The sequence below is a fragment of the Etheostoma spectabile genome, chromosome 3, assembly GCF_008692095.1.
Source record: "Etheostoma spectabile isolate EspeVRDwgs_2016 chromosome 3, UIUC_Espe_1.0, whole genome shotgun sequence".
NCBI classification, from domain to species: domain Eukaryota; kingdom Metazoa; phylum Chordata; class Actinopteri; order Perciformes; family Percidae; genus Etheostoma; species Etheostoma spectabile.
Window position 1 is genome coordinate 21,560,063 of NC_045735.1, and position 13,232 is coordinate 21,573,294.

A 13,232-nucleotide genomic window follows, 5' to 3' on the forward strand; every position below is an offset into this window, starting at 1 on the left:
CAGGAGATCAGGGCATTGGCATATTTTTATCTATAAGGCCATGCTAGGTCTGTTGCCATCGTACATCAGTAGTTTGATCACATGGAGAAATGTTGGTTCCTATACATTGCGATCAGATGATTTGCTGCTCATTGTTCCATTTGCCCGTACAAATCTAGGAAAAAGGGCTTTTGTCTTCTCCGCTCCTTCTGCATGGAACTCTTTGCAAAAAGACTTGAAATTATCTGAACTTATTTCTTTAAATGCTTTTAAATCCAGATTGAGAGAGCCTGAAATGACCTGTTTACATTGTAAATGTTTTTAACTATCTGTGTTGTATAACTTTTATAAATGTAATTGATTGTGTTTTTGCCTGCCTCTTGGCCAGGACTCCCTTGAAAAAGAGGTTTTTAACCTCAACGGGACTTTCCTGGTTAAATAAAGGTTAAAATAAAAAAATAAAAAAATATCTGAATGTTTGACTGAATGTCAAAAAGATTCAAAATGCAGTTGAGTCAACGGTTATTTTATATGCTCTTCTTCACACTGATGCCCTGATGATCTTCATGGGGAAATTCAACATTTCCATTGATGTTTACTTTTACATCAGTAACTCCTTACATAAAGAAATACCTGCTAATATTACCCAAAGAAACAATTTAATATTAATCATTTCCATGAACTACTTGTGTCGAATAAACCTGGCAACGGGCTTCTCTGCGACTTTTGCTCGCTACAAAGCAGTAGTGTCACATGACACATGGGAACGCCGAGGCACCCGAGGGCCAGAGGCTGTGAGAAGCAGATCGTAAATCCCAAAAAGGCAAGAAATGCAACAAAATCCAAAGTGCAACTCTCCACACCTCCTGTCAAGGCCTCAAACAGCCCTCCCTTCTGTCACCCCTTCACCACACAAAATCAGCAAAATTTATTAGTGGCAGGTGACTCTCTGGATTGCAGCTATGGACTGATGTGCTACACTGCAGGGTATTACATTTCCATCTGTTTGCGTTAAGCTTGGACACATGAAAAAGTGCTCTTTTATTCCTAAAAAACTAGCCACTCTGTCCTTGAAAGTTAAGGTTGTATTTGGTTGCACACAGCACAATGTCTATTGCAACTCTCCAGGCTTTATTCCAAAAAAATCCACGGCATTGTAAATCATAAAAGACACCAACAACATTTTTGTTACATTCATGCGTTCAAGAGTGCTACGGAGGGGGAAACGAATGCCATGGTGTCAGACATCTGGTGGTAATATGTCCAATAGTGCCTTCATGTGGTGTGGGATGATTTCTGTGCCGTTTCACTTTTATCCTGCAACAGTGCTGTATTCTCAATGCTGAATAGCTCCAGCATTTTAGAAAAGAATGCAACATAACATATGCGCACACACAACTAAATGCAGGAGCCAAATGATCAAATGTATGCCACTTTGGATAATCACCAGTCGTCTTTTACCCACAGTCTTTGAAAAGTGAAGAAACAAAAGAGACCGTTCAGGGAAATAACACTGACCTTGTCTCATTCCAGATTTCCAATTAGCAAATTAATAAGAGGGGTTCATTTTAGGTTATATGGTGTGAGGCCACACTGCCAGTCTTCATTAGTGCTGATTAGTGCCGCCGCCATGGCTGGCCTCTCACCGACTCATAAGTCGTGGGTGATTTCTGATTGCTCCTCCACTTCACACAGCACTCACAAAAGTCAGCATTATATTCCTATCTTGGCATAATAGAGTTGAGCGTTGTTACAGCAAGACGATGCCATACAATTTTACAAAAAAAAACAAATTAAAAAAAGTTAAAATAGAGGCAAAGGACACCTTGAAGTATAATTCTGAGACTGCCACATATGGTGAGAATGAAGCTCAATTGAGCATTACCACTGTAATCTATACCAACCTTGGAGCTTCACTGATGCCAATTGACGTTGACTTCAAACCCAAAGAAAAAGTCTGTGTTGTGGAAACAGATGGCTTGAATATCTCCACACAGATGCAAAACACAAGCTCACAGTTAACCAGTGTTTTGTGAGGAACGTATTTCCATCATGACCGTGCGGATGCTGGTAGACAGAGCTGTGGATTGTTGTGAGTAAATGGTGTGTGCAAATGCTGCGTCAGCGACGGAGGGATGCTGATGCAAAGGCCTTCTCAGTTCCCACCATGGAAGACCAACCACTGACACAGCTGGATTACGCTCACACTGATGTGGATCCGCCACTATGGAAGCCATGCAGACAGGCAGAATTGGAATAGCTATTAAGCTGATTTCCAAAACCATTCTGTGGGAGAAAATATGTTTTTGTTTATTTAGGGAAAGAGTTCTAAAAGCTCAAGAATTGTGAAAAAGGGTATAAAAAGGAACAACACAATCCTTCACATAATGCTGCCGTTTTATCCTCCACAGATAGATATATAAAGGTCTTCCATTACAATTGTATAGAATTTCCATTAGTGATCACACCAAATTGATCCAAGTGCAACAGTCACACAGCAGGAATTCCCTCAGTCCCTACTGGACCATTTCTTGGTCATAAACGTCCACTTGTGCAACTCTCAGCCATGATGCCTCTGGTCAATGATGTGACCAAAATGTGTCTGAGACAGGCTTACAACACGGTGCCTTGAGCGTAAAGATGGTCTGCTCTCCGGAGGTGTGAGGCCTCTCCTGTAATTACCACTTCATCAGGGAAGTAAAGGGAAAACAGAGGCCCCAGCTGATTTCTGTCTGGGATGTTAAAAAGCTTTTCTGTGGCTGGATGGTAGACTTTCCTGCTGTCAGCCAAACAGACTGGCTGGCCTATATCCATGCATTTATGTCTGACTGCCCTACAGTATGTATTTCAGGAAGCCAAAAGAAAAAGCTGTCTCATCAGCTAAAATGGTAATGAAAGAGCTGACAAACTGCACTATAAAATTGAACTCATTCTGTCATACATGAATATTTTAATGTAAGTAAGTATTTCTATTAAACAATGGCAAGAAGAGTATAGCTAAAGATCTCTGAAGATTACTTTTTGTACTACCAGAAGGGCAAACATACAGTATGTGTGTTCTCATTTGTCTAATTGGGTGTTTTTGTCACCCACATTTTCACCTTTTCCATTTACCTGCTCACTTCACATGTACTGCACTTCTGGTCACTGCTAACTAGACGGTTGGCCTCGCGAGGGTGTAGACAACCAGGTATTCTCTTCACTTTTCAATGTGAGGCTTCACCGTGCAGGTCGGCATAACATGCCCAAGGGTTCACATCTTCCTGTCCAGATTCACCTCTTGGAGTGCAGAAAACCCTAGTCTATGTCGAGAATGTTCAGATCTCTGCAGGGTAAATCCAGACAGCTAGCTAGACTATCTGTCCAACAACTTGTTAAAGGTCCCATGACATGGAGCTCTTTGAATGCTTTGAATAGACGTTAGTGGTCCCCTAATACCATATCTGAAGTATCTTTACCAAAATTCAGCCTTGGTGAAGAATTGCAGAGTCAGTCCCACAATGAGCTTTCCTTAGTATGTGCCATTTCTGAGTCTGTAGCTTTTGAGGAGGAGGGGGTGGGGGGGAGAAGGTGGAGGCTGGGGGTCGTGGCCTTGACCAACTGCCACTTGGTTCATTTGAAATAAAACTACTGCTTAGATTTGGTGCAATCATTGTTTGGTAGCTAATTCCAATAATTATAACATTAGAATGTCATTTTAAGTTTAGTTCAGTATTATTTATTTATAAATACAACTTTGCGATTTACAGCCTATGATACTGTGCTAACCAAACACCAGCTTCCCAAACTTGTTTCAACTTTACGATTAATATTTAAAAAAAGCAAACAAAACCTCAAGAACACCTTATTCCATCACATCTACCTAACTGAAACCTTATTCTCCATTAGATAGAATAAGTGGAATTATGCTTATGCATTGCTTTTTACACCCAACCAATATATGAGTCATCAGCCAATGTGGACTAATAAATAAATACATTATTATAGCAGCCACTTAATGTCATATCAGTTTTCTAAACGCTTATTAATGTGGTCTCATGCTGTTATGCAAATGAAAATGTGAGACTCTTTCTCAGCATGGAAGCCCACAGAAATGCCCAGAATGGTCTAAGGTTTACTAAGGGAATGGCGTCAACCTAAGGCGTGTATGGACTAAAACAGAATATAAAGTTAAGTGAAGTAAAAGCATGTGTTTTTTTTTTTTTTGCATTTTATTTTTAATTTCATGCCTCAGATCCAGATGTGGAAACCAGGGCGTTTGTATGCGTAAACATTGGCTTTAAAACCGTTGAAGGGAAAGTGGCGTGAAAAAGGAGAAATAAAACATCAAGGAGTCGGAGGAGTGGTACCTTTTGATTTTTAACCTCTGAAGACCTGCCTCAGCACTTAATGACCCTTGATCCTACATATCCTCGGAATCCCGGATCCCTGTGCTTTCACTCTTGCCCACGCCTGTCAGAACCCAATATTTATGGACCATGTCGGATCACTGTCCACCTGTTTTTTCACTTCTCTCTGCAAAAAGTTTCAATTCTTCTCATAATTCATAGCATACGAGGTGGTTTTCCTTTATGTGAATGCAGCAAACACCCGAGGGCTATGTCTCTTTGCACAATACCCATTAAAATTGAATACAGAGTCTTGCTGTGCAGGATTTTAAAGCGTGCAAAAAACAAAACAGACTTGGGTAATGCATTATCAGATGTCTTCTTCTGTCGAAGTGAAACAAACGTATTTCTTATTTGTCCACAAATAATGAGAGTTTGGCGCCGTACATTTATTGAGATTGAGATGAATATTCAGATACTCACCCCAAGGCATGCCCTGATAACATCTGCACCTGCTCCCCTTGCCCAGCCCATCATACCTCTAATTGACCTTCCACAGCCTTGTTCCGGACTTTGTGACAGGCAGTAATTGAGATTCTCCACTTATTGTTAACTAATTAGAGAGAAATGGGAAAGACGTGATGAAGAACAGAGCTTAGACGAAGGAAGTTAAGGATGACCCCAAGGAAAAAAAAGAAACATCTGGACACTGGTGCTCATTAACACCTCTCATGGTAAATTAAAGGGCGAGTATGAATAATTTAACATGCAACATTTTGCAACAGGTTTTTACATTCAACTAAGATTAGATATTTTCCATTATTAGATATATGAGGGTAAGTGATGGGCATCATACATTCCTTACACGGGCATGTGTAATAATTGTCTTACATGTAGGGCTGGGCGATATGGAGAAAATCAAATATCTTGATATTTTTGACCAAATACCTTGATATCGATATTGTAGTGTTGACTATTGGTTCTTTTACAAAATATTTACACAATGAGATTTTCAAAGTACGGAGTGTGGATTGGTGGCTAGAGAGATGCTACTACACCTCCTGGGCACCTCTTGAGCAGGGCACCGTACCCCAACTTTACTCTAGTGCAGCCTTTAAAACCAGGGAAAGATAACACTTATGCCATATTATGATATCCAAAATCTAAGACGATATCTTGTCTCATATCACAATATTGATATAATGTCAATATATTGCCCAGCTCTGCTTACAAAGGCGAACTGGTTTGGGCCATGCTTCTGATGTGTGTGGTTCTGACTGTCTGGACTCGTCTGGCCTCTGACCCAAACCCCAGGATTCAGTCCACAGCTCATTAGCACCCATCCAGTCCCTCCAGCACCATGTCACTGTTGCCATCTATTGGATACTAGCGATCACATCCCTGCATGTGCAACTCCCATGGAAAATATGTCTACAGGTCAAACCGATATTAACAACGGTAGTGTTGGTTCAGTTGCAAACACAAAGCCCAAACTTGCTCATTCAGGCAAATTAAACCACAGACTTATCCAGGCCAAACCCTACTGTACTGTAGATAGAACAAATATAATCTCAACTGCATACTGCTAGATCATTTACCATGACAGTCTTTCAAGCCCTAACACTTTTGTCACACAAATGACAAATCATTTATATCTGTCTACATTTCTAGTTACTTTTCCTGCAGTAATGAGCACAAAAGGTATGCAGACTTTAAATGATATCCATGGAAAAGCGCTGGGTACTGGGTATATCTGAAATAAATGTCTTGTACTTTGATTGAATTCTGAGAGGCAGCCAGTCATGTTTCTGTGGCTTCTTTTAGCATCCAGTGCAGAGTAAATCAGCCGTAAATCCTATAATCTTCCTCATCTATCATGAGGATGAGGCTATGTCAGAAAGGAGAACCAACACGTCAGCAAACAGCACTGGTGGGGCTGGTGGGTCTCTCTGTACAAGTTGGACCAAAGCTCATCTTTATGCATGAATACTGAAAATATACTGTATTAATTATGCACATTGTCATTTTGAAAGGGGGTCAGTACATCTGCTTGCAGCAACACAACTAGCCCAACCCTGAGAAGTCTTTCAACTTGTCTAGCAAATAGCTGTAAGAACTCAAAAGGGGAAGATGTAAAAAGCAGGGAATAAAGTTACAGACGTTAAGGAAAGGATTGCAGAGAGGGACATATCTAAGCTGTGTGGACTCGAGGAGACAACTTGTCACTAAAAATAGAAATTCTGATATTTTATTTATCATGTGCACACAAAGAAAATACATGCAGAAATCCCATATTACTCCTACTGTTGGTTCATGTACTGGCCAGTGTACCAGTGTAAGTGTGTCTCTGTCTGAGGTGTTGAGACAAGAGGGATAGAGAAGAGTGTGTGCTTACATGAACTATAAAAATGCACATACCGTATGGCCCTGTCAGAGAGAGAGGAGCTCTACTTTGGAAGAGATTTACTCTCAGGTAGCACATCTTAGCTGGTGACATTATCACTTATATCTGCAGGCTGCCCTCATGCATATCACTGTATTATTTGTGGGCTGCCAAATGGAACTTTTGTGTGCAGACTGCAGCATGCCACATTCAGAATATACAGTAAGAGACGAGAGAGATAAACCCACACACAGTTTAGTGGTTAATACAGATAAAGCATTCTTTTCTGTGTGCTGGTAAAGGTGACGAGATTAGAAATCACTAACAAGAGAAAGGTTGTGATGATTATATCATACATGGGCTGGGATGCATTAAAGATGGATATATTTTAATGATGTTTACTACATCAGACTACATCCAGTGCTATATTACAGGATGTTCTCATGAACTATTCATATATATACACTGTAGCTGTGAAAAGTAATGTACTGGGACTTGTATGGATTCCACATATTTATAACTGTATTCAGCTCAATGACATGACGATATTGAGGTGGTTGTGAAGTACGGGTGGGTCATAAAACACAGGGTTTTAAAGGGGAAATGGGGGGGGTAGGCATGCGTCTCCCGGAAGAAGTTAAGGGGAAGAAAAGGGTGTTTGTGCCCCGGGAGTACCATTCAAGGAGACCCGTGTTTTAACCCAAACTACAACCTTTTTTCTAACCTTTCTTAACTAGTCGTTTTGGTGTCTAAACTTAACAGCAAGTTAAGTGTAACAAGTTAAGTTAGCAAGTTCAGCAAGTTAAGTTAACAGCAAGTTAAGTTTAGGGGACTTACTACTTAAGCAAAACTTAAACTTAGCCAAACTTACTACTTAACTTACTACTTAAGTTAAATTTAGCTAAACTTAGCTTCTACTTAAGTTAAACTTAACAGCAACGGACTCTAAAACGACCGGGACCTCAGAGTGTTCTCTACGGCCGCTTAAATGACCAGGGCCTCACCATGCCTCACCAGTAACCTTTTCTCGGCTAAAGTTTACTGCAAAGACCGCTAAAACTTAACTGTCATGTGGTTGGCTGTCACGTGAGCAGCCGGCCCTCGCCGCAATTCTGCAGGATGCCTTGAGTGTTGTGAATTGTTGTGCATAAGTTCTGTACGATATGATATGTTCATGCAGCATCTTTCTAAATAAAGGTGTATGCATTTCATAGGGTTGACGTTTATAGTGATGACATATGAAGGATTTGCGCTAGGGCCGTGCGATTAATCGAAATGTAGTCAGGATTATGATTTCAGCTCCCAATGATCACAAAAACTGAATAATCAATTTTAGCTCATTATGTTTTGCGAGTAAACTCTTATTTCCTCTTTTGTTCTGAGTGAAAAAATAAAGGTTAAAAAGCAAAAAGTATTAAGGGAAATTTCACAGTTCAGTGTTTTTTTAACAGTTGATTTATTTAACTTTTCCCATTGTTTCAGTTCAATAATTGCAACATCTTTCCAGAAGTTAACGACTAATCGTGTTAAAACATTGTGATTTTAATATCGACCAAAATAATTGTGATTATATTTTTTTCCATAGTCGAGCAGCCCTACTTTGCGCTCCACTATTTTACAGCTGGAAACAGCTACCTACTGCATAAGTAAATAGCATTGAGTTGATGAGAGTGGTAAGAGAAAACATTGAGGTGGTGGGCTGTAAACCAACCCCTTCTGCAAGTAGTCATTTAATCAATTTTTAATTTTGAATATTGGTTATAGCAGCTTTTAAGAAAGATAAAAACATCTTGCACCATCACCTATTAGTACGCCAGCCAATTGTTAGAAAACCTTTCCATGTTTGAAATGTGGTCCTGGAGCTTGAGCTATAAGTCAAACAGCATTGCACACCTGTGTTTCCAGTGGATGGTAACGGAGTGAAACATGTAACTGTATATTAATGTTCATACGTGTGAGTCTCTCTGTCCCAGGTTCACAGAGAGCTGTTGGTTCAGGTAAAGATGGCACAGAGCTCCTAATCCCACCATGAATTTATTACTCGGGCATAAGAAACACACATGTTATCAAGAAAGTTGATTGACTGCGAGAATGTATTAAGTACTGTATGAGCAGTGTCTCTTGCGCAAGAGAGTAAAAGGTCGGGGTCAGGGTATAGAAAAAAGCAGAAAATAGCAAAAATATTCTTTCCTATATTTTAATCAGTAACTACAAATCAAACGTTACTTTTGATGGCATATTTTAAAAAGGGCACAGAGTTTTGGAGAAGTACTTTCAGAAGTCAAGCAGGTTTTTGTGAAGCAAAAAAGCTCAGATTTCACTTCCATCTTGTACAAATGTCTGCTGGTGGACTGGCCAAACACTCAATACACAAACTCATGCTCAGATCCCTATAAAAATCCATATAGAATATTTTCAAATATGAAAAACAGTTTTATCAATTGAAGATACTGTAGAATGCATGGTTTTGTTTTCGCAGCAAACCAAAATCCCTAATTGTCCTCCCGGTTAACTGAAACTCATATATGAGCTGTGTTGAATTAAAGATCATTAACAGTGAGCTGATACCAAACTGTGGGATTTTAAACCACTTTACACAATAGGAAATTAAAGTAGCTAAATGATACACTAACACAAGAATTCCAGTGTCATTGTAATCGTAAGCTGAAAAAGGGATCGCTTTCTGTGACACCCTGAGACCTGCTTATGTCTCCTTGGGAAGGCAAAGGACCCGCTCCAGCTTGACTCAGTGCCTCTTCTATCCCATTCCAGTCATTTAATCTTGGAACAGTATCAAGATAGTGATCTCCCTTTAACCTCCACAGAGGGGACGGACACAAAGGGACAAACTCTCCACTTCATCACTCAGTGTCAAGCAGTGGTGGCATGCCAAACAATCCCATTAGCCCATAGCAACAAAAAAAAGCCCGGGGACAGCAGCCGCTACGTCCTGAAACAACCGCAGCTCTCGGTTCATTTGAACATCCCCTCTCCTCCCAACATCCATGCACCATGTGTCAGCATATATAATGAAGTCACTCAGCTGCACTCAGCTTTTACTCTAAGGAAATAGGCAGTCCCATCACTCTGAGTAGCTTTTTACAACTCAACACTGATCAATTAATGACTACGAATGAGACCCTGAGAGAAATTCATACAGGAATATTAGAGTGATGCTGAGGAGGAGTGCAGGGAGAGGGATAATAAACTATGAGTTGCAACTCACAGCAAATCCAACAGCAGAGAGGCACTCTGGCAGTCACGTACATACTGATACCTCTTAAAGCTGGCAACACATGCCAAGGTCGCTGGCCTCATATAGACGATTTATTTCACTCTCATATCCAGGTGCCTGTCGCAGAGAAATGAGTTGGGACTCAAACAGCAACCAGAGTAATCAAAGTGGCACGCAAGGTTTACTGCTTTCTGGATCTCACTTCAAGAGTCCAGGGACTGAAAAAGAATAGTAAAACAAAAGTGCTAGGAAGAAAAGAGGTTTGACCCCACTGGTATTTTCATATGATGAAAGAAATGCTAGAGGAAGAAGAAAATTATGCAAAGAGGAAGCAAAGCGAATAAAGTATAGCAGAGGGAGGAGGAGTTACTCACGGCTCCTTTCACCTTTCCACCTCCAGCTTCCCTTGTACTTCCCCAAGCCGTCCCCTGGCACACAGACTCCACTCAGCACCTGCGCCAGCACCACCAGCAGCAGTAGGGGCATCCGCCTGCCAGCCATGCCGGCCTCTGAAGCTTGCATCGGGGCTACGGCAGAGAGTCCAGGGCCATGGGGAATGCTATCCCACATTCATTTATCTCACACAGCTTAATGGAGTGATCCAATACTACAACAACACGTCCTCCTCCTACTCGGCTTCCTGGGGCTCGCTAGCCCTGGGCCACGACACTGAACTCCAGAGGGGTCACACACTCACCACAGACATCCCTCCTCTGTCTCCACCTGGGGGATTGGAATGATCCCTCTGAAGGCGATACTTTCACAGACCAGCATTGGTACACAGGCAAAGTAAGCCTGGATTTCTGGAGCTTCACTCTGTAATATTGATCTGGTCTATTTTTTCTTCTCTCGGCACTCTCTCTTTTTCCTCCTGGATTTAGGCAGGTATTTAGTGAAGTCCCGGTCAAAGCCCCAAACTGAGCTCAGAAGTAACAGCTCCCATGAGTACATACAGCAAAGGAAGAAGCCAAATCTTTTCCCTCTTGCTGAGCAAAACTTGTCCAGGTCACAGTGTGGACCGGTGACACTGATGGCGACACATCACTGATCCAGCAGCAGCCAACTCTTGTCACCCGCACAAGGCAGCGACTTAGTGAGTGACTGTGTCCAGGAGTGTGTGTCAATGCATGGACGTCCTCCCCCCTCTCTCTGCGTCCACCTACCACTCGTCTCAGAGCAGAGCAGTGTTGATATGAAAATAAGGAATAAATCAGAGAGATAGCTCCCCACAGAGCAGCCTTGACTTTGTCAACAGAGCGTCTGACAGAGAGAGAAACAGGGAGAGAGAGTGACAATGCATCCAGCAAAGGAGGGAGGGAGGGAGGGAAGGAGATATGGAAGAGAGAGACTGAGTGAGACAAGCGTGGGGGGTGTGAATGCAATTTCTCAAGTGCAATGGCTCTTGCGCTTTTGCACGCCCATGATGCTTGTTCATGAGTGTATTCTCATTGTGGATACCCGCACACCCTGACTAAAATCACTGGTTGTAACCTGTGCATGATTATATATATATATATATATATATATATATATATATATATATATATATATATATATATAGAGTGCTACTGAAGCAAGTTTATTGTAACATAATGCTTTCCCAGATTTAAAAAGCCCGTTGTTCATGCATGCCCTGCAAACATGCACCTGTATAGACAAGTACGCAGACTGGTTTGACTGGTTGTTTTTGTGTGCGACAGTTAAATCACAATTGCTACAAATTAATACCTTTGAAACAATTTGAAAAATATGTTTGAACAACATCGGCTTTACAAATCAGTTGAACAGTTACTATACATCCTGTAAATGCAGAAGCTATGCAGAGTGTCTTCAAAATATTGAGCCAAAAAAAGCCATCACTTGTTAATCAATGTGAGTCATGAAATCAAAACATACGCCCACACTGATTTTTTTGTATAATTATTATATATTTATATTTTATTATTCGTTGCACCGCATAAACTGTAGGTTTGTACTGAGCCTGATGTATGCACTTGTATTGGCTTTCTTTAATCGACAGCATGCTAATAGTTTGGACATTTTAACAACTTCAGGGGGATCAAGGTACACTTTAAGTGATGGGAATGTCCAAAAGGAAATTGTATTTTGTTTATTCTTCATGAAATCAATTTAGCATTCTTCACGCTTAATCTGTAAAACAAGATAACAAGTGTGGTCTCACAGCTGTTTGCACCTGCAAGACCTATTTTGTGGAAAAAAACACAAGGTAACCCCCTTGTCACCCAGCCCACAATCACAACTGGGTTGTATAAATCAAGCACCACTGAGATAATAACCGGTTCCTACTAAGACTTAAATGCCGGTACAGAGGAAGAAAACAAGACTTTGGGGAACAAAAGTGTAACAATTGGCCATTTTAGAGGAAATGAGAACTAGATAAAACCCAATAATTATTCATCTTTGTAAATACTGAGTACCTTTGGGGTACAGTACTGGGAAACAAAACACTCCCCTTACTAAACCCTCCACACTTTTGGTAGCATATTAAAGCTGTACATACTTGATAGGTTGCTCAGAATATCAGTGTTGTGTTTTTTCTAAACCTCAGTTTTGTTTTCTAGTACTTTACCCCTTAAGTACTATTTACAAAAATACTTATTAGTAAATTATCATACCACACACACACACACACACACACACACACACACACACACACACACACACACACACACACACACACACACACTTTCATGTATAAAAAATGAGCTCAGCAAGTCAGGGTTTAGAGTTACACTGCTCGTTTCCTCCACCTGCCCAGGCTGTCAGGGGGCAGGTGAGTGCAGGTTAACATGGGAAACTGGAAGTGTCAGCAGCACCTCCCCCCTCTGCCCTCCCATGTCTCCCCATATGCCCTTCATCACAGTTGTGTAAAATTCCATTACCAAGTGAAATCTGCTCCTGAACCAACACAATGTAATCCAAATAAATGGGAAATTACAAGTGTGAGAGGTCAGTTTGGAGAAGACGAAAACATAAATCTGTACACTGACATGTTTGGTGAACGCTTTATGCCACAAGCTATTATACAATATGGAATGTGAGTCTCCCTCTACATACAGTATATTTTTCTCAAATGAGGTCTGATCCCTTGATGTTCATATTTAGTTGAATTGTGTGGACATTGCCCTACAAACGTGTCCCTGTTTGTTGGTCATGTAATCCTGATGTAGTGGCCCTTAAGGACCATGCTGCTGGAGATGTAATTAATCATGTTACATTAGCCACTGATGGAAATCTGATTAAAACAAGCTCTGTAATGATTAGGCCTCTGGAATAATCACCACTA

General features: G+C 40.9%; 1 protein-coding gene across 3 annotated transcripts in view; it reads right to left on the reverse strand.

Annotated features, from left to right (window-relative positions):
* The window catches only part of robo1 (roundabout, axon guidance receptor, homolog 1 (Drosophila)), a 385,111-nt gene that overhangs the window by 195,569 nt on the left and 176,310 nt on the right, over positions 1-13,232 (reverse strand). The window contains exon 1 of one of the 3 annotated variants that reach the window (XM_032502149.1): positions 10,300-11,156. The exons of the other annotated variants lie outside the window; for them this stretch is intronic. Coding sequence (XP_032358040.1) covers positions 10,300-10,495 — 196 coding nt within the window. The 5' untranslated portion in view covers positions 10,496-11,156. Of the gene's footprint in view, positions 1-10,299; positions 11,157-13,232 lie in introns of those variants that run through there. 3 annotated transcript variants of the gene reach the window in all.